This window comes from Myotis daubentonii, chromosome 11, assembly GCF_963259705.1.
Source record: "Myotis daubentonii chromosome 11, mMyoDau2.1, whole genome shotgun sequence".
In the NCBI taxonomy this organism is placed as follows: domain Eukaryota; kingdom Metazoa; phylum Chordata; class Mammalia; order Chiroptera; family Vespertilionidae; genus Myotis; species Myotis daubentonii.
The window spans coordinates 63828357-63851231 of NC_081850.1; the positions used below are offsets into that span (position 1 = coordinate 63828357).

At 39.2% G+C, this 22875-nt stretch overlaps 1 protein-coding gene across 4 annotated transcripts in view; it reads right to left on the bottom strand.

The window, feature by feature from the left end:
- Positions 1–653: 653 nt before the first annotated feature.
- Positions 654–22875, bottom strand: part of LPAR1 (lysophosphatidic acid receptor 1) — a 118935-nt gene continuing 96713 nt past the window's right edge. For all 4 annotated transcript variants that reach the window (XM_059657626.1, XM_059657627.1, XM_059657625.1 and 1 more), the window contains exon 4: positions 654–3137. In XM_059657626.1, coding sequence (XP_059513609.1) covers positions 2836–3137 — 302 coding nt within the window. In that variant the 3' untranslated portion in view covers positions 654–2835. The remainder of the gene's footprint in view (positions 3138–22875) is intronic.

Sequence of the window (22875 nt, forward strand, 5' to 3'; positions counted from 1 at the left end):
GGATTTTTCCATTTCATATTTTCAGACCGTGGTTGACCACAGGGAATGGAAACCATGGAGAGCGAAACTGTGGATAAGAGGGGATGACTATCTGTGAGCGGTGGCTAATTTGGGAAGAAGAGGGCTAAGATACTTGATTTCTAAAAACCTGACATCCACCTGAATTTAAAGGTACAGAATTCGCTTCCAAGTACTCACTGAGACATTCATTTGAATAAACATTTTATCTTTCTCTAACCTCTTAGCAATGTGTTGAAAGAATATCATTAACAAGTAACTGGAAGATACCTATCATTTTTATCTTGTTAGTTACTAAATCTATAAGCATAAAGACCACTGTGACTTTGTAAACTCGTGGGAGAGTTTTCCGTAAGCCATCATAAAGGCCTGATAAAATCAGAGTGCAGTTGCATCGTCCTAAGATGTTATCCCTCCTTTGATGCAACATAAACCACCATCTCTCGGACACGGGAAAGACTTACTCCTCAGGTTGAAAAAAGCAGTTCTGAGCTGGGGAAGCATATGGTGGTGGCTTCCCCTCAGAATTCAGGAGCCCTGCGGCTGGGAAATGAAGGGGGTCACAAGCAGAAAGGCACCGTGCGATGCAACCCGCAGACTTGGACAGTAGAAATAGCACTGACCAGAACAGCAAACACTGATAGAGAATGATTTATTAAGGTCCAATTAGTACGTTCTCAATTTCAAATAGTCCATAGCTCCTTCAGAATACATGCGCATGAGTGAAAGTCCAAGTTCATTTATTTCACTTCCAATATAAAACGCTCTGTGTATTGTATAAAGTACGTGCAAGCACCTTTCTGCTAACTGGTTCCCCGTTATTCTTTTCACTTTGGGCACTTTACATGCCAGCCCTCTGCTCAAATGGTGACCATGCACTGACTTCCTTCTCCTAGACAACCGTCTTCTGGACATCTTTCTCTTAAACATACTCCCGACTTCCCCACACCTGCTTCATGACGGTGACTTTATTGGTTCCTTATTACAACAAACAGGTGAGATTAAACAGGCATCACCTAACATGGCAGCAGTCCCTCTGGGGTGATTCCCAGAGAACACACAGTACCCAGTCACATGCGGACACTCAACCAATTTGCTACAGAAGGGTCCCAAGATATTTAATAGGAAGATCCTTCATTCACTTGGCACGTTTGACTTCTTCGCCTTGTCTTGAACGCTACATTACAGTTGTGGCTACCGAGAGCTGAATAATTGGTGCCTCAAATAAAATTTGGAGTTGCTAGACATATGAATTAGGGTATCCTGGGTATTTGTGACAGTTGACTGTTTCTAGTCCATCCTACTATATAAAAAAAAGTCACCCTAAACTAACCACTGAACTTCCTTTGTAAAAAGGTAATTTAACTGGCTTTCCTCACAATTGTCACCCATGAGGTGCAAAGCAGGAAATCCCTTTTTATAAAAGGTATGAGCATAAAAAGACAATTCACATTTTTTAAAAAAAAAAAATCCTTCATGGGAACATATCCTAAGTAAATAATCAATTATATGAAAAAAGTCTTATGTACACAAATTTTTTGCAACATCATTTATAATAATGAAAATTAGAAATAACCTAAGTAGTCAACAATATGGGAATGGTTAAATAAACTGAGTTGCATCCATTAAATGGAATATTATATAGCCATAAAAATTATGTTTTTGTAAAATTTTTAATGCCATAGGAAATGTGGCAATTCTGTAGTGGAAAAAAAATGACTATAAAATTGTTTACAGTATGATTCCAATTATATAAAAGTTATATAATATACATATAGGCATACACAGGGGGGAAAGCTGTTAATGGTGGTTACTTCTGGATTGTGATACTTATTATCAGTAATTATTTTTTCTGTTTTATGCATTTTCTGCATTTTTCAAGTTTCCTATAATGACTATGTATTATTTCATAATACAGAAAAACACAGGCTATTCAAAAATCCTTCTGATGTACTAATAATTAGAATGTACTTGGGTATTATAAATATGTGGGAACAATATTACTGAGTTTCATCTTCTAGGACATTTTTAGAGTACATATTATTTCAGTAACAAACTTACAACCCATTTTTTTTTAATATGTGTTACAACACTTTAATAAAAAGGTAATGTGATTAGAGCATTGTTTGTTTCATAACCTAAACAAATACTGGCTTTGACATCTAGGTTCTCCTATTTCCTAGAAGATTTAGAATTAATACCCTTTTATCTTTTTAAGTAAGACATACTGCATACATATATTACATGCATGCTTTCTAAAAAAAATAAGTCTAATTTACAGTTTTCCTACATGTGGAAAAAAAATGAAGTTACGGTAGTTTAAAAAGTCTATAGTCTTATCCATCACAAGCATACTGATAGGCATAAACATGTTTATTAAATGAAATGTATCCTTTAAAAATAAAAAAGGAAAGCCTGCGTGTAAATGAAGTTGTGGATTCCATTAGTCAGCATTTATTCTGACTTGCACCAAACCACACAAAATCTTTTGGAGTCTAGTTAGTGTCGTCTCTCTAAAGAAACACTCCAGAGTCTATTTACGAATTCCATTATAAGAGCTCCACTGTCTACTGTCAAAAGGAATGGGGATCCAGATGAGGGTTGTCACATAAGCTAATTTTCAACATATATCAAGTCTTGTTGGGTCTAGGAACAAATACTGCCGTTGGTTAGTGTTTAAGTACATGAGTTTGTTTTTCCCCTCTCTCTCTCTCTCTCTCTCTCTCACACACCCTACACCTTGCCCTGGCATTTGGGTAGGGGGGAGGCTCTTCATCCCTCAATAGATGATGCTGGCTTCTCCTCTTCATTTCCTTTCTAAACCACAGAGTGGTCATTGCTGTGAACTCCAGCCAGGATGGTGTGGTTGAGGGAGGAAGCTGAGCGGTCGGAGCCTTCCGTGGGGCCGCTGGTGTTCTCACTGCGCTGGCAGCAGAGGATCTGTCTGAAGGTGGCGCTCATCTCCTTGTCGCGGTAGGAGTAGATGATGGGGTTCATGGCAGAGTTGAACTCAGCAAGCAGGAGGAAGAATTTCTCATAGGCCAGAACGTCACACTGTGGACAGCACACATCGAGAAGTAACAAGACCAGTCCAGGGGTCCAGCAGATGATAAAGGCACCTACAAGGACAGGGAGAGGGGTGGGGAGGATTTAAAAAAGAGAGGACAAATATAATTATGAAGCCAGCAACCATAAGGTGAAATAATTCCCGTTCAATATAAAAATACTGATATTCAAAACCACCAGATCACCATTTGAAATAAAATGTTCATATTGTGAAATAATCAGAAAAGAATTTAATGATGATAAAATAATCACTTTAATAAAACCTCATTAATTCAGACCTTACTAAGATTGAGTATTTATGAGACATGGATGATGATTACTTTGAACAAAACATAGAGTTGCTAAACAACTGAGACATGAAAAACTTCATTCAGGATACACACTTTGATGCTTATAGAGGTATGGATTTTAATAGCATAAGATTGTTTTCAGGCAAAAGATAAACACTATGACAAATGTTCTTCAATATTTAGTTAAGGCACAGTTTCTGAATTCAGGTTGATTGGGCTCATATCCTTGTTTTGTTGTTTTATAAACTGGGTAAACTTAGGCAAATTACTTTTCATACCTCAGTTTTCTCATCTGAAAAAAATAAATGGTTATATTTTCCTCATTAAGTTTGTCGTTTGTTGTAAGAGTAAATGGGTGCTAAGAAAACAATCACTCAGTATATTTTAACAATACCATTGTTAGTATCTGCTCAGTAGCCTGAGCCTCTTTGGATATAGCCACTTCCAACAACCAGAAGATGTTTATTTGTTTTTTTCTTGTGGTTAATCCGCACCATTGATATTTTCCATTGATTTTTAGGGAGAGGGGAAGAGAGAGGGAAAGACAGAGAGAAATATGGATGTGAGAGAAACACATTGATTGGTTGCCTCCTGCACAAACCCCGACTTAGAGTCCAGGCCGGGGAGGAGCCTCCAACTGAGGTATGTGCCCTTGATGGGAATCAAACTCGGGACCCTTTGGTCCACAGGCTGACGCTCTACCTACTGAGCCAAACAGGCTAGGGCTGTTTGATTTTATTTTTATTCAACAGCCACTTAAATGGTGCTTTTCCATATGCTTTATAAATATTACCTTATTTAATCTGCACAATAGCCATAGGAGATAGCAGTTATTCTCCCATCATGCAGATGAAAAAACTGAGACCAAAAAATAAGTAACTTGCTCAAGGCCATGGTATTAGAAAGTGGCAGACAGGAAATAGATACCAGAGTTTCTGCTTTTAGAGGCTGGATCCAGAGTCCACACTCCAGAAAATATGGTTGCACTCCCACTTCTTGAAATTAATCAAATTAAATATTTTAAACCAAATGTTAGGCTTTAGACGTCTTACAAATTTAGATCAATGATGTTTTCTTTCTTCCCCAACTATTCTGAGTCATTAAGATTTTACAATAAAAGGAAGAATGGAAATATAGATTATATTATTAATTCCAGGTTTTTTAGTTCCTGAAATCACTCATTTGGCTCTCAGGAAAAATAAAGGCAGTGAAACAGTATTAAAATCTACCACTGTGTTACCCCAGGATGATCTAGGATTCTTAGCTAGGAGAACATGAGCCAATAGAACCAGTGGGTACTGTCGTGTCCCATTACATATCACCCCATATGCATCAGGCCATATAATGTGTAGACAGCAAATAGAGATGATCCCAGATGAGCTTTTGAATCTTTTGATTTAAATGGTACTGGCTCAGTGGTCGGCAAACTCATTAGTCAACAGAGCCAAAAATCAACAGTACAATGATTGAAATTTCTTTTGAGAGCCAAATTTTTTAAACTTAAACTATATAGGTAGGTACATTGTTATTAACTTAATTAGGGTACTCCTAAGGCTTAGGAAGAGCCACACTCAAGGGGCCAAAGAGCCGCATGTGGCTCGCCAGCTGCAGTTTGCCGACCACGGGCCTAGGTGGATGCAGACTTTGACCAGGGTCGGGGATTTGGACCAGCCTCAAGGAATGAGCTTCACAAAATGTAAACAAACAAGATTTAGTCTCCAAACAGCCGAGTTTTTTTGGATGTGAGCTTTCCTTTTTGAATCTTTTCAACAGAGAAATGAAAATAAAGGCGAAGAGTACCCCCAGAAAGCTCTTTGTTTTAAAACACAAATGTGTATTGATTTTAAACTGCCATTCACTTTGAAGACTGTCCAAGGTATTTCACTTTCTCATAAATACAATACCTTAGGCTTTCCTTAGAGAGAGAAAAAAATATTTCAAACATCAGGAGATAATAGCCAAGAAGCTATTTGAACTTCAAGTAAAAATGTTAATAAAGCATTTAGTCCAAGTCCTTGAATTTCCTTGCTTGAAAATCACTTAGAAAGCTAAACATAAAGGAAAATGAAAGGAATGCCTCTGGAGTTTCAGAAATAATGCATTATTCATTGAGAAACCAGGAAGGGCATTATTCTCGGGGTGGAAAATGCCTGGATGGAAAAGCATGGTGCCATTATTCCATTTACTTGGAAACTGAAAACATGCAAACTCTTCATGAATGGAAGAGCATTCTTTCAAGATTTCTTTCCCCTTTCCTTCATCAAAGCTCTGATTGAACTCAAATTCAGAGCTCGATGAGATACCAGCAACATGGATCTCAATAGATTTATTTTGAATAAAATGATCTTTTGCTCCTTCCAGGCAGTAGAAGAGGACTCCTTATTCTCGTGGACTTGCTCAAACTGTGTGACTTTGTTCAAAAGTGAGAGAAGTCAAATACAGTCATTTGTTGTTTATAATGTCTTCTAATTCTTAAATTCAAGAAGAGCAAGATTTTTTAAATAAAGCTATGGTCCCATAAACTAGTCTGATGGACCTAACTTTTAGACCCGCCCCCCCCCAAAAAAAAAAAGAAAATGCAAGGAGCCTTGCTAGATTGGAGATAGGAAGTGGGAAACACTATGGCCTGATACAGAAGCTAATATATGTGGACGCTTCATTGAGGAACTCAAAGTCCTCTTCCCTTCGTCTCACTGAAAAGAAATGTTTTTAATACTATGATTAGGTCCAACCACACAGTCCCAACACTGCATTTGGATCTTCAAGACTTGATTGAGTAATTTAAGGGACTCAAAGTCCAGGCCTCAAAAATCAACATTTAAAACATTCATACAAGTTTTCCCTTCTGTTTCAGAGACGTGCCACGGACAAAACTGACCAAAAGATGATGATGGACTACATAAGTGGAAAATGGGGCCTGGAAAATTATAAGGTAATTAGGCTTCTAAACAATAGTGAGTGGAAATTAAGAATTAAGTTTGTTCAAGTTACAGATGTACCAACAAGCTTCTACAAACAAAAGCTACACCCAAGTCCCTTTAATAATAAGTAGCTAATCATAATTTAATCTGGTCATAGTACATTGTGGACCCTATCAAGATATAATCTGTAGAGACTCAAGTATATACCTATAAGTCAGCTTGATAAAAATAAAAGGAATCACCATCTCCACATCTGTAAAGAGGAAAACTACTAGGCCCCTGTCTACTCCACAGGGTATAATGAGGATCAAATTGAGATAAAACACATAAAAGCTTTTTATACCCTGCACATCTATCTGACTACATGACCTACATGGTGGGTGGTATCATGTGTAAAGGCTGTTATAGCACAGTACCAGGGCAGAGTTCCTCCAGGGCAGAACATGGAAGCATGTTCTGGACCATGAAGACCTGGCATTTAAAAAAGCTCTGATGTAACACCATCCTAATTATAAGAGACTAGAGGCCCAGTACATGAAATTCATGCACTCGGGGGGAGGGGATCCCTCAGCTCGGCCTGCGCCCTCTCACAGTCCATAAGCCCTCAGGGGATGTCCAACTGCCAGATTTGAGCGGCCTAAGCCGGCAGTTGGACATCCTTAGCACTGCAGGGGAGGCAGGAGGGGCTCCCACCACCGCCACTGCGCTCGTGCCGTGAGCCTGTCTCAGGGCTTCTGGCTGAGTGGCGCACCCCCTGTGGGAGCGCACTGACCACCAAGGGGCAGCTCCTGTATTAAGGGTCTGCCCCCTGGTGGTCAGTGCACATCATAGCAACCAGTCGTTCCGCCGTTTGGTCGATTTGCATGTTAGCCTTTTATTATATAGTATTGCTAGGACTTGTAATTAGATGTGAGGAGGATAATAAGAAGGAAAAGAGAGGAAACACAGAGAAGTACAGAAGCCCCAAGTCATTTTGGAGGTTCTCATGAGTCAACTCATACCTACCAACATGGAAAATAAAATAATTTGGTACTCCAAAGAAATAGTGCTTTATTTCCAGAACATTTCTGATGAATGGGTCCTCCACAGACCAAGTAATGGCATAAAACCAAGAAATGGTATGTAACAGCATGAAAGTACGAGGAAGTACATGTAGTTTATGGTTACTTATTGTAAAGTCAGAAGCAGAAGTGGCAACAGATAAGATCTCCAAGGTCATGACGACCTTGTATATGGCTAAGACATTTGAAATTTCTCTAGTCCATCATTGATTCTCACCCCTAGCCACACACTGTAATAGCCTGTTGAGCTTATAAGAAATAATGATCTTCATCTACCCATCCTCCTATGAGACTTAAATTTCATTGGCCTCATTGGTCAGAGTCTCATTTAATATACAACACTGGATAAATAAAATGATCTGGATAAAAATAAAGGCAAAAACATCAGATGTTTCCAAATTCCAGAGGAGCTGAAACTAGGGCAGTGACAATGAGGAAAGAGAGGAATTGAAGGGTTAGAAAAGTATTTTGGAGATGGGCTGCATGAAATGGATAAGAAAGATTTGAGAGTCTAGGATGACTCCTAGATTATCCATTTGGGTGAGGGAAGAATGGTGCCACCTTTCCCTGAAGAGGGAAACACAGCAGAAAAGGTTGGTGTTTTGTGTGGTGAGGTGAGGTGAGGTGAGGTGAGGTGAGGTGAGGTGAGGTGAGGTGAGGTGAGGTGAACAGAGATGATGACCTCATTTTTATCTATCTTTAGTTGGAGGTACCTGCAAAATTTCAAGTGGAGATGCCTTAAAGACACTGTGATAGGCTGATGGCAACTGGAATCCCAGGAAACTGTCTGTCAGTGTGCTGAACAAGAGTAGTTACATTCTGCATGATTTGCCAATAGTAACATGGGGAGAAGGATATTCAAAAAATATCTGTGGGTTGGAATAAATAGCAGAAGTTGCCTTTCCTAGAGCAAGCTTCATTCCTGTCTTACACACCTGTCCAATTACTCTGTGAGGGCCCCAGTGCCCACAAAGATGGAAGGAGAGGCGCCGGACTGTAGATGCAAAAAGCAGGGAGGAACAACAGGTCACGGCTGCAGAACCAGATCGTATTACCACACCTTCCCGCACATCTACACACCCTCATCAGCTAAATAATGCTTACCATCTGGTCTCACAATTACCATCTTTTTCTAGAGTGCCTTTTTCCTAATGAGTTGTTCTTCGCTTATCCAAGGAACATAAAAACCCATGGTAAAGAGAAAAAGTGTTTTTGACAGAGAAGACCTCGAGAGAGAGAGCCCAAGATTGTTGATGAAAAAAGCAGAAAGCATTTCCAATTTGGCTGGCAAACTGATTAAAAAAAAAAAAATCAGACAGCCCACAGATCTAAAACAAGGTAAATCAGTTCTGCACCAGTGCTGTGTCCAAGTTAACCTCTCCTTGACCTCGCTCTTCAAATGAGGATCTCAGAAACAGGCTTCCCTATCTTAGCCTCTTGGGGTAGAGACCAACGGGGAAATAAGTGTTCAAATACCTAAACAAATGTTTATTTTGTTGCCAAATTGTGTATTTCTTCAGGGAAGCATCTTGGTACCCCAGAATCTGATCTAACTTTAGTTCATTTCTCTAGTTATATTGTGATTTCTGCTATTAAGTTACACATGTTAAGACTTGGCTAGCTAGGAAATCCTTCTAAATTATATATCTTAAAAGAGGCTATGTTAGGTAATAGATCATAGATTTTTAAAAAGCCTATTCCTATACATGGTCACTGTAATGGAAATATGTGTGAGTAATTTTTTGAGATTAAAGTTTTTTTCTAAAAGAGTAACCTAGATTGATGATAAAATCTGTTTTCCAGAACATTGAAAATATAAAAAGTAATGAAACTCCACAATAAGTCACTTATCTCCTAATACCAATTTTACTTCATTTAATTTAGTACCCAATGGCATAGTAAGTGTTTCATAGTGATAGTAAATGTTTCATACATTTAAAGTTTCATGACTTGATTCACTGTGTGATATACACTAGTGTTTCCACCACTCACTGCTGATAGCAACATTTATCTCTTAGAGAAAGGCACTAACACAGATCTCCAAAGCAGAGCAGTACACTCAGTATCTCTTTTAATATTCCTGGGTGCAAGTTTCAGCACCCTAACACTGTCCTGGTCACAATGCTGGCCTTTCTATACACAGGAGAATGCCTTCTGGCATTTTGTACTCTCCTTCTCATTAAGCTTGAGTATCATACACATACCTGCTCCAAATCCTATTACAGACTCTGAGTCTCATCCTGCAACAGTACACTGAAAAGCACGTGCTGCAGTGGCTTGCATGCTAGCACTGCCTCTTACAGAAGAACATCTGTGCTTGGAAACAGCCAGTAGAAACCACTTCTCCATGGCTACAGCTCTAGCCAAGTGAGCAGTACCTTTTATCTGCCTATTGCAACAGGCTCCTAACCAATTCCTCTTCCTCCATGCTTCTTCCCTAAAGTCCAGCTTGCACAGAGCTGCCAGATTGACCTTTCAAAAGCATAAGTCAGTTCACATTACATCACTCTCCTGTTTAAAATCCTACAAAGGCTTCCTATTTGAAATCCTTACTGTAGTCCATAATGCCCTACACAGCTGGCCCCTGACAGACTCTTCAATCTTATCCCTTCCCACTTACCCCCATTCACTAGGTTATAATCACATACACCAAATAAGTTCAGGTCTGTCTCAGGACATTTGCATTTACGGTTACTTCACCTAGGAACACTTTTCTTTCTTTTTCTTTTTTTTCCAGAAAGGTAGAATCATTTATTTCATCTTAAATTAGATGATCTAAGATCACATCATCTTAGTCTGAATCACCAAATTGCAGCACTGAAAGAAGTTATTCACACAGTGAAATTCACTTAAAACTAGTTGCCTGAGGCATCCTATATAATAAAAGGGTAATACGCAAATTGACCCTAACAGCAAAATGACTGGGAATGACTGGTCACTCTGACACACACTGACCACCGCAGATGCTCAATGCAGGAGCTGCCCCCTGGTGGTCAGTGCACTCCCACAGGGGGAGCTCTGTTCAGCCACAAGCCAGGCTGACGGCTGCCAGCACAGCGGTGATGGCGGGAGCTCTCCCACTTCCTCAGAAGCACTAAGGATATCTGACTGCAGCTTAGGCCCTATCACCTGGGGAGCAGGCCTAAGCCAGCAGGTGGACATCCCCCGAGGGGTCCCAGACTGCAAGAGGACACAGGCCAGGCTGAGGGACCGCCCGAGTGCACAAATTTTTGTGCACCGGGCCTCTAGTAGTCAATAATGGTTTTTATTAGTGCTCTTAACTTTTCTTTCTTTTTAAAAATAATTCTTTATTGTTGAAAGTATTACATATGTCCCCCTTTTCCCCCTTTGATCCCCTCCATCCCGCCCCTTCGCCCCCACCCACCCCACACCTTCAGACCTTATATGCACATATGCATAACCATGGAGACAGGAATACTCTTACTGTAGATCTTCATATCTTACTGCAAAATCTATCCCTGACTACTGTAACTGAAGTAGCACCCTCCCCCCCGACTACATTATCCCATTTGATCATCTTCACATCCCTTATCTGTACCCCAAATTATCTTATTTATTGGTTTATATGTTTATGTTCCCTCTTCCTCCAATGAGAAAGCCAGCTTCCTAAAGGCAGGGAAGCAATCTCTTTCATGTCTGTATCGCCAGCATCTAGAACAGTGTCTTGTACACAGTGGACACTCAATGTATATTCTGCTAATTGAGCTGGCAAGTCATAGCTCACTGCCTAATAGGAGAAAAAACAATCAGTAGAAAAGTAATTACATTCTGTTTAGAAAACAAACATTGCAAGGCCTTTGAATGAGTCCTCGAGGCATCCAAAGGGGCATGAGGTGGACCCTCTAGGCAAAAGTCTTGATAAATATGCATTTGTTACTGTAGCATAGGCTAACCTATTGTTACTAATACTGACAGGTGTCAGATTATCTATGGAATCTATTGAGTTCTGGAGAACCAGGTTGGGGTCAGGAATGAAGACAGCTGTGGCATTAGTCAAGTTGCCACTATAGGAATAGTTCAGTAAGATGATGCTTCCCTATCAGACCCTGGATTCTGCAGTCTCTGCCTGGAACAATCAATAACTGACCCAACAAACCTTTGTGTTAATCCTTCCAAATGCCAAGCTCCATGCATGGGGATCAGACTGAGCATGGTTAAGTCTCATATCCATGCTCTCATTATCAGAGAGTGGGGAGAGAGAATACATCCTACCCCAACATATAACGGCTGACCACTTTTTAAACTATAAAGGACAGTTCCAATAATTAATCAGCAAAATCACCGTCCACACATAATATTAATATTAAGTTTGAATATTCACAAGACTTTTTGAAGTGTCATACTTGCATTTTTTTTTGCAGAGACTCAAATTGATGAGTTCTTTTTATATATTTATGTTCTGTTAATTTGTAATACAGTTTACTTAAAAGGAACACATAACTTATGAGAGGATGATAAGGATAATTCTCATTAATCTAATTTTCTTCCCAGAATGGTCTGTCAGCTGCTTTCCTTTCAGTGCCTGATGTCTAAATAATGGAATAAAGCTAATCCTGTGAATTGTTATGCCTTTATTTTCCCAATAGAAAGTTTTAAAAGTACAGACAAATATAAATAGGCAATTTTAAAAGTCACACATAGTACTGCAGTCTAGAGACACTTTAGTAAAAGATTTTGCACTTTTAAAATGTTGCTTCTTTTAATTCTAAATGTGTGCCTTTTTTCTGACTGCATATAAAATTAACATTGAAAGATTGTATATTAGTGATGATGGGTAAGCAAGGATTAGGCAATCAGATTTTTTATTTTCAGGAACACATTTTTGTTTTGATTGGTGTTTTTATATAGCAATGTGTCCTAAATTGATCAATACACTATCTTCTTGAATGTGTGAAGATGTTAATTATAATTTATTTGAAGTTGCTTTGTGTTTCCTATACTACCTGTTTCCATGTAGGATGCTGCATTACACACAAATGCAGGCATAGGCAACATGTTTCAAAGAATGTCTGCCCATTTTACAGGAGACTTTCCTGAATAGAAGACTCCCTGAGAAGATAGGATAGTCAATTGCCACCAAAGGCAGCTTTTTCCTATACCTAAAACATCCACAGATGCCTTCTAATGTGTAGGCAAAATGACATATTAGACAATCACCTGGGGAGTGGTGTACCCTCTGAAAGTTATCTGTGACTAGAGAAAATGAAGTTGTGATAATGCTCAAATAATATACTAGTAGAAGTAGCATGACCCTCTCATTAGCTCCAAATTCTATCAAGAGATAGCAAGCAAACGAAAGATGCACTGGGTTATAGTATATCCTTACACACACACACACACACACACACACACACACACACACACACACACACACTCACGCACTCCAATAGCAGTCAATGTGCTTGACCCCTGAGGTCTCTGTGAGCATACAAAACAGGAAATGCTTGAAATTTACTTTTAACAAAACCAAAACATATTAAGCCATGTTAGATGTCACTGCCTCTGCCCTTCATCCCTAAACATGTTTCCTAATTTCTACCCAGTTCAGTCTTAGGGTGAACTAAAATATCAGTGCTACCCCCAAATGCCTATCAAAGCATTTTCTTATAGGTCCCTGCCATTTTCAAAAGAGATATACTAGTATTTAAAACGTATAAAAATATAATTTATGTATATGCATACACACATACACTATATAAATGTATACATAGCATATGTACTATGTGTGTAATATAAAAAGGTTAATGCCACTTACATATTCTTTATATAGAAAATAATTCACCATTCTCAGAATAGTTAAATCTGTTTAAATCACTCCTAAACCTAGTGACAGGTTGCCAACTTTTTAAAAAGCGTATTTCCCTCTTATTTTAAAAATAACTCTTAAATCTCACAGAAAATCAATGTTGTCAACTTTAGACCAACAGCATCTAACTCGGAGAGTGATACTAAACTTATTGCATGACTGTGGTCCAGCTGTTTCCAAGGTGATTTGAATAATATTTATCCCTTTAAAAGGATAAATGAAATTCCCCCCCAGAATTTTTCCCCAGCAAAGGTTCAACATAAACAGGGTTTTATAAATGGTTTTGCAACATATTTAACTTTCAGCTGTGAATTAAGTTTGTCCACAAATGACATAAGTCTAAACAAATACTACAATCCTGCTGAAAATGCTCACAGAATATAGCTGATGACGGAATCCTGTGGATTTTATTCTTTGCAGTTCATGAACTACTGGCCTGGAGCAACAAGATATGCATTAGTCAGGAGGCAAACTTCAAGGACAAAGAAACGTAATGGAAATTTCATTTCTAACTTATTTTCTTACTAACAAAATTGGAAGAAAAAAATTTTTATTTAATCCAAAGCTAATTCTGAAAAATTTATGAAATAGTCCTGCAACCTAAAAATGTTTATTTAAAAAATTATATGTATATAAATCTGTGTGTCTGTATACTTTTTAACAGCCAAAGACATGAAAAGAAGAACAGCAGAAATTATAAATATGATCATTCTTTTTTGAGATTGGCTATGCCTCTAAATGTCCTGGAATGATATTTATGAAGCACAGACTCTTGGCAGAATAGGAGGGAGGTACTATCTGTTCTGCTATAATATGATAGCTGTGTGCATAAGATATTTCCTGTTATAAAAAACTTTTATTAAAAAGTATTTTTTTAAGTTAAAAAAGCAATTAATTGGGAAGTGGGTATTTAAGCTACACAATTCCAGATTCAAAATCATAAACATGTTTTTCTACATGAATTGCAATTATTTTAAGTACAAGTTCAGAGTAAAATATTGATTACTCAAAACTAACAATACTAAGACTAAATATCACTAAGCAATTTCTAACACCTAAATCCTGAAGAAAAGTCCATCAGTTCTAGAGCCATCAGAATAAGCTGCAACAATATCACTTCTGGGAATTTATCATCTATATATATAACAGGCTAATATGCAAAGTGTCCCCTCAGGATTTTGACCGGGAGTTCAATCACTCGCTATGACATGCACTAACCACCAGGGGGTGGCGCAGAATGAAGGAAAGCCCCAGCTGGCAGCCAGCAGCTGGGAAAGGAAGGCCCGGCCAGCAGCCAGAAGGTCCCTTTTGGCCCTGATCGCCAGCCAGGCCTAGGGACCTTACCTATGTATGAATTTCATGCACCGGGCCTCTAGTATAGCTATATTCACACACAATACAATTACACATGTGCAAATAATTATTTGTGGCATGATTTATTTTTAAAAACTGAAAATAATCTAGATAATCATAAGTAGAGAAGTAAAATAAACTTTTGCATTCATAAAGTGAAATCCTATTCAACTTTTTAAAGTTATTAAGATATGATCTCTAAGATATACTGCCAAGTAAGACAAACAAGATATACACAAATATATGTGTGTATAATATGCTTTCAGTTATGCCTTAAAAACAGCAAGAATCAAAAAAACATGTGCACTCACAATCACAGATGCCCTGTAATAGGCCCCAAATGAAGCTAATAATTTTAAAAATATTTAGAACATGAAATTATAAAAGTGATACTTGAGTATTTTATTTGAACTTAAAATAGCAATTTGTATTCCTCTGTCAAACTTTTACTATAGAGCCAAGGCTTAACATTTGAATATGGGTCTGCTAACTGGAGTTCTGCAAGATCTTCCAAGGAAAGCAACACCAATAAAGCATCATATACTACTTCCAAATTGGCTCCTAAAAAGTGGAGTCAGAACTTAAGATTCTTATAAAATAAAGCAATTGGAGTACAAAAATATTGCAGATTTTTATGGATTTTCCCAAATTTATAGTTGTTCTCACCCGAAAATTTAAAGCAATTTCTTTTTGCAACTTGCCTTCGTTGGATATTTAACAAGTATTCATCTTAGTTTTGCCAGAAATATCTTCTTGTTGTACTCATTTTTATTAGATAATGTAATGTTTTGCTAGTTGCGTCATTTTTATAATAACCTGGCATAAACATCTTTAGTAGCAAAAACAACTGATTCTTGGTAACTGTCTGGAGCTAAATTATTTGGCCTTAAGGTTATAGTATTCTAATCTTTTTTCTTTCTTTTTAAATTCATCTAAGTCCATGGGTGTGTGCTATATGTCAGGTGCTATGCTAGGTAGGTATTGGAGACACAGTGAATCAAACAGAAAAAAAAAATCTCTCTGCTCATTGAGCTTAGGTTCTAGGAGGGTGTGAGACAAAACTAACAGAACAAATAAATAAAATTATCTTTTAAAAGGGGATGGTATTTGAAGACTAAGTGAGAGCATGTGTAGAGAGATGTTAGGGGCTCATAAAACAATCCAGGCAAGAGATAATAGTGGCTTTCAACATGAGAAGGTGGTGATAACAGATATATGATGATGGTAAAAGCTGATATAATTTACTAATAGATTGGACATTGTGGGGAGAGAGGAATCAAGGGAAATGGGTAAGCAACTGAAATAAAGGACTTAGAGACAAGGAGGTCATTGATGGAAGTTCAGTGGAGAATAGAAGCCTGATGAGTAAATTCAAGAGCAAACAGAAGACAACCCAACACCAAACAAACAATCCAATTAAAAAATGGGCAAAGGACCTGAATAGACACTTCTCCAAAAAGGACACACAGATGGCCAACAGACATATGAAAAGATGCTCAACATCGCTAATCCTCAGAGAAATGTAAATTAAAACCACATAGAGATATCACCTCACACCTGTCAGAATGGCTATCATAAAAAAATCAACAAACAAGTATTGGCAAGGATGGTTTAGTCTTTTGGTCACGAATGAAATATTAGCAAGCCCTTTTGGCTTTAGAACTAAAGTTCACCAGTATTAAATACTAGAGGCCCGATGCATGAAATTCATGCAAGAGTAGGCCTTCCTAGCTCCGGCTGCCAGCATTGACTTCCCTCCGGTACCCAGGACCTGAACTTCCCTTGCAGCCCCAGCTTGGTCCAGAAGGACGTCCGGTCTAATTAGCATATTATGCTTTTATTATTATAGATGATATTCATATCTTAAAAAGAATAGTTGGAGATTGGGGAAGATTCAAAAATCTCCCTATTAATGACAGAATGAGTAATAAATCAATGGACACACCCATATACTGTTGATAGAAGAGTCATTTGACAATCTTTTTGGAGGGCAATTTAGCAAAATCTAAATTTAAAAGGTCCTCTCATATCTAAATTCACTTTAATGATTAAGGAAATAGATGACAATATTCAGGCATTATTTGCATGGGCACTCAAGAGGCTGGCTGGTGGGGAGAGAGATGACGGAGGTGCCTTAGGGGTAAAATTTCTTTTAATCTCCCAGGCTGTGTGATTTGGAGGATTTTAAGGGTATGTATTCATATTTTATAGGAGAAAAGAGACAGACCTGAGGTTACATGCTGTGTCTTTCCCTCCATAGTTGTTTGACGTTGGACAAGTTATTCCATTTTCTGAGCCTCAATATCCTGTCAAATGGGGATAAAATCTATGTTCAGAAAACTATCGTGAAGACTGAATGAGACACATGGGTAGGATATAAAGCACAGGGCCACCTAATAGGCTTCCTTCATTTTTTTTTCTTCTCTTTCCTCCTTCTTCAGGGAAAACCCAAGGAATAAATCTACAAGAAACATGAGTAACATTGGTTCTCCCAGGTGAGAAATGTCAAACTGGGGAGCTGTACTCCCTGTGATGCTATCGCTTTGGCCACACAGTAACCACCAGGCTGTCCTTCCACTGGAGAAACTTCTGAAAATACCCACCAGCATTTCTTAATGAACTCTCAAATTTCATGGTCCGTCCCATTTTTTATTTTATTTTATTTATTTATTTTTTTTGCTTTAAGTAGAAAATAAAATGAGCCTTTCCTTTTACTTTTTTAGTTCTAGATCCTATTTCATTTGAAACAGGATTTGAGTTAAGAGACAAATTAATTATAAGTTTCAATGATCCTTCATTTTGCCTGGCCGGTGTGGCTCAGTGTTTTGAGTGTCAACTTATGAACCAGGAGGTCACGGTTTGATTCGTGGTCAGGGCACATGCCAGGGTTGCAGGCTTGGCCCCCAGTAGGGTCATGCAGGAGGCAGCCGATGAATGATTCTCATCATTGATGTTTCTCTCTCTCTCTCCCTCATTCTCCCTTCCTCTCTGAAATCAGTGTGTGTGTGTGTGTGTGTGTGTGTGTGTGAGTGTGTGTAATTTTTTATTTTTAATGATCCTTGATTTTACTATGCAGAGGGAAGAAATTTCTAAAGAGGAATGGGCTGCCTCAGCCTGCGATATGTGCTCTCATGTTCTGAAAAAGGATGAAATTCTTCCGGCTGCGAGATCCCAGGAACACAGTGGAGTGGTGCTGCTCCCCTCAGAGCATGCTCAGAGCTGTGGTGCAAGGGCAGGCATAGCGGGTGGAGTTTCCGGGTAGCTTGCTCCAAGTTTCTCTGGCGCAGATGCTGGGGCCTAGCCACTTGGCAGTGTGGCTCCCGCGATGAAGAAAGGCAGGACTGAGCCCCACCAGCCAAGGTCTGAAATCTTCCTAGCTGGGAAACTGGATGAAACTGACTAGTTGTTCATGACAGGGCCGGGCCCATTTGAGATATTTGAGGAAAACAGATAAGGCAGCTAGGGAAGTTCTTCAGGGAGTGGACACAGGCCTCACGCTTGTTTTTCATAGGTTACAGCTCAGGAGGGGATGTGGGGACTTGTCAGGCAGCATAAGCCCCCAGCGGGGTGCTCAGCACTGAGCACATTCCAGCCACCTCTGTGGGACTGGACCCCACCCTCCTGAAACAGCTGGGCTCTGGGAAAGGGCTGGTGCTGAGAGGATCCCATTGCGGCCTAGTTTGGGCTAAAGGTGAAAACACACACACACACACACACACACACACACACACAGATAAAACAAAAAGGAATTTTCCTAAGACATGGAGTAGCAACAACACGGAACCAAATCCAGTCTAGAGGGGGTTGGTTTTTGCTTTGTAAGGAATGGGAGGAAACCTGTGGACTACCCTGGACATTTCTCTTGCTTTTCTCACCACCTTCACCCACAAATTTTATATACATTTCTTAATCAAAGATCATAATCAGATCAAGTTTACAGAGAGAAAAATTTTTTAGGGAAGATATAAGCTGTGTTGATTCACTTGCTTACCTTTAGTTCCAAGCTGTTAGTAAAATGTCTGTGTCCAGTTTACAGGGGAGAAAGAAATGGACTTTCTTGATTTCATGCAAAGATATGATATTAATGAAGAGTTTCAAGACTAATTCGTACTTGAGTTATTTTACCACTTAAGATTTTAAACTCTGCTGATACTTTGTAGGGCTCTCATTTTTCAAAAATGCTATAGCTAGTTTCCTTTTAATAAACCTTTATTATTATTTTTTTTAAGATATCTTATTTTTCCAGTCTTTTTTTAAAAAAGTTTTATGGATTTTTATTGAATTTATTGGGGTGACATTGGTTAATAAAATCATTCAGGTTTCAAGGTACAACTCAATAACGTCATCTGCAAACTGCATTGTGCACTCGCCACCCAAAAAGTCTCTTTCTGCCACCATTTACCCCCCTTTTGCCCTCTTCCATCATTCCCCATCCCCTCCCCCTGATCCCTTCGCCTTTTCCACACAGTCTCCCTATCCCCCATCCCTCTGACAGCTGTCTGTCTGTTCTAGGTATCTGTGCTCCTGTTTCTATTTTGTTTGTCCCATTATTTGTTCATTGGATTCCACATGAGTGAAATCACATGATGTTTGTCTTTCTCTGACTGGCTTATTTCACTTAGCATAATACTCTCCAGGTCCATCCCTGTTGTTGCAAATGGCAAGACTTCCTTCTTTTTTATGGCCGAGTAGTATTCCATTGTGTAAATGTACCACAGCATTTTTATCCACTCATCTGCTGATGGGCACATGGGCTGTTTCCAGATCTTGTCTATCTATAATAATAAAAGTGTAATATGCTAATCAGACTGGACAACCTTCCGGACTAAGCCGGGGCTGCGAGGGAAGCCTGGGTCCCGGACCTTCCAGACTGGCAGCGGAGGAAAGGAAGGCCTACTCTTACATGAATTTCATGCATCGGGCCTCTAGTTGTAAATAACACTGCAATGAACGCAGGGGTGCATATATTCTTTTAAATTAGTGTTTCAGGTTTCTTTAGAAATATTCCCAGAAGTGGAATCACTGAGTCAAGAGGCAGTTCCATTTTAAATATTTTGAGGAAACTTCATACTATTTTCCGATTTTTCCAGTCTCTTATGGGTTTTTATTTTAAATGACCCTCCACTTCTTGTATGCTTTAAGTATGTGCATCAACCTAGACCAGAATTTCTCAATCTAGACAATAAGACATTTTGGACTGGATGTTGCTTTCTTGTGGGGAGGCTGGTGTTCCCACGGTGTATGTTTAACAGCATTCCTGCTTGGACCCCCTAGTCATGAAAATCAAAAATGTCTCCAGACATTGGCAAATGTCCTCAGGTGGCTGGGGCAGGGGAAATCCCTGGTCTAGGTAATGCTTTCATATAGAAAGGTATATGAGGTGAACAACAATGTCCTAAAAACAACCTAGATATTTGTATTCACGGTTTTTTTTTATTGCTGCCATAACAAATTATCACAAACTTGGTGTCTCAAAACAAACCAAATTTAGTACAACACTAGGGGTCAGCAGTCTGGGGTGGGTTAAAAGCAAAGAGCTGGCAAGGCTGATTTCTTTCTGGACTCTCTAAGGAAGATCCTGTGTTCTTCACTTTCCTAGCTTTCAGAGGCCGCCTGCGTTCCTTGGCTCATGGACCCTTCCTCGTCTCCAAAGCAAACAATCCAGCAAAATCTCCACATCTCCAGGCCCTTAACTTAATCACATGGCAAACTCCCTTTTGCCATGTAAGGTGACATATTCACAGGTTCCAGGGAGAAGGATATCGATTTCCTTGGGGGGCCATTTTTCTCACTACTACAGTATTTTTTTAAAAATGTAAGCAGTAAATAATTTCATAGCTGAAATAATTTAATATAAAGTTTTCCCCCTAAAATCCTATAAAATTCCGATTCTATGCGATGCTTCAAGTACTTTCCTAAAAACATTTTATAGCATTTCCATTTACACACAGATTCGTCTAAGGAAGAACCAAGATTAGGGTGCAAGTATGATAAGGTTTGGTGAGGGCCATCTTCTGGGGCACAGACTGACAACTTCTCTCTGTATCATCACATGGTAGAGGGAGCTAAGGAGCTCTGTGGAACCTTTTCTAAGGGCACGAGTCCCATTCATAAGAGCTTCACCCTCATGACCTAAGTACCTCCTCAAATACCCCACCTCCTAATACAATCACCTTAGAGGTTAGGTTTCAACGTATGAATTTGAAGGGAACACATTCAGACTATAGTAGTTATATGTGCCACTTCTTTAAACTTCCTTTAATTTTTTTTTATTTCCCTTAAAAGTAAAAGGAGTGTTTGGTTACCTGAGCCCTAATTTAAAACCTTCATCAGTAACTTCTCTGTTTTTTTGTTTGTTTGTTTGTTTTTTAAGGTTGCTGTTCAAATGTGCCAAGGGCTGGGGCATCTTCAATTACAGAACAATCAGCAACAACGTTAATGAAATCGAATTACTGTTTAAAATATTTTAAACAAACCCTTTCTTCAAACCATTCCTATAAACTGCTCTTTAGCGTAAAAGCCGGCATCTGCTCAGCTGTATCGGAAAGAGATAGGATGAGTAAATAAAGCCAGATGGCATTTACACTTAAGGTTTCTTTCCCTTTTTGAGTCGGATGTACAAGATGTGATTAATTGTCTTTTAAAGTCCATTTCCGTCTCTTAGGCAGTTAAGCTTGGTGAGGTAGACAAGAGGCATTAGGAGGAAGGTGGAGGGAGAAGTGGTGGCCCAAGGGTAGAGAATTTCCTGACTCACTTTCCCACCACAGAGTGGCAAGCTGACACTGAGGCTTTAACTCTTCTCAGAGGTACAAGGACTTCCATTCATAGAAGCCTACTACGGTGCAGCATGATTACAGAGGTGGGGGAAGGAGGGGAAGGAAAGATGGGAGATTGTGTTCTGGTTTTGTTTATAGGGAACTGTGAGAGGAGAAATGTGGAAGAATAGAGTGCTTTGGCTAAAAGAAGTTGCTGACCAAATTCATTTTTTTCTCTTATGGGTAGTCCTAAGGGTTGTTTTTTTTTATTTTTTTGTTTGTTTGTTTGTTTTTATTTATCTTTATCGTTGCAAGCATTACAGATTCATAAGGTTTTCTTTCACCCCTCTCTAAAAATTCCTGAGCAAGATTTCTGGTCCAGACAAGATGGTATAGATTATTTTCTCCCTGCTCCTCCCAACCAATACAAACCCTGGGAGGAAAAACACAAGAAGCAACCAAACAGAACGCTGCAGTGCAGAACGAGAAAGGTGGACTGTTCGAGGCCCCAGGATTGACTGGTCTTGCCGGTCCCTTGAAGGTCAGCTAAACCCAGACAGTCAGTGCCCAGGGAAAGCACTGTCCTCCTCATGGGCCTAAGATGCCCTTCCCGCAGGGAGAGAGCAGGCAGCTGGGGGCCACAAGAAGACCTCACCTGGGAGCTGTTCTCCTCCTTCTCTGCAGGGAGAGGGAGGAAGTGGGAAGGAGGGAACACAGCACAGTAAGTGTTAGGGGGCCGACTTGTCCTCACAGGCCAGAGAGTTCCTCCCCACCAGAGGCCCCAGGAGACCTCACCAGGGAAACCCCTCCACCCCATCAAGCAGCATCAGCAGGGATCAGTGAGATTCCTAGGAGACCCAGATAAACCGAGCAAACCAAAGAGCACTAAAAAGTCTCTGAAATCATAACTGTCCTTGGAAGCACAGCCTACAAAATTTGGACAGATCGGATCTGTGTGCTAAAGCAAAATGGGATAACCTCCTGCTAAGAGAAAAAATTTAAATAGGACACTGAGCCTCCTAACATAATGTCCAAAATGTCCACACACCATGGAAAATCACCCATCATACTGAAAACTAGGAAAATTACTACTTGAGAAAAGACAATCAACTGATGTTAGCACAGAGATGAATCATGTTAGAATTATTGACAAGGATTTAAATGCAGCAACCATAAAGATGCTTCAACACACACCTGTAAATTCTTTAGAACAAATGAAAAATAGAAACATCTCAGCAAAGAACAGGAAGTTATAAAAAAAATAACTAAGTGGAAGTTATAAAACTAAAGTATGCAACAACAAAAAGGAACTTCCTGAGTTGAATATCAATAGGACAGATATCAATGAACCTGAGGACAGATCAATAGAATCAACTCAATCTGAACAGAGAGAACTAGACTTAAAAAAGAAAAAAAGAACGGAGCAGCAAAGATGCTGAGATAATAATAAAAGATCCAACATTCATGTATATGTCATTGTACTCCCAGAACGAGGGAACAAAGAGAGCAAGTTTTAAAAAATATTAGAAGATGCCCTGGCTGGGTGGCTCAGTTAGTTGGAGCATCATCCCATACACCAAAAAG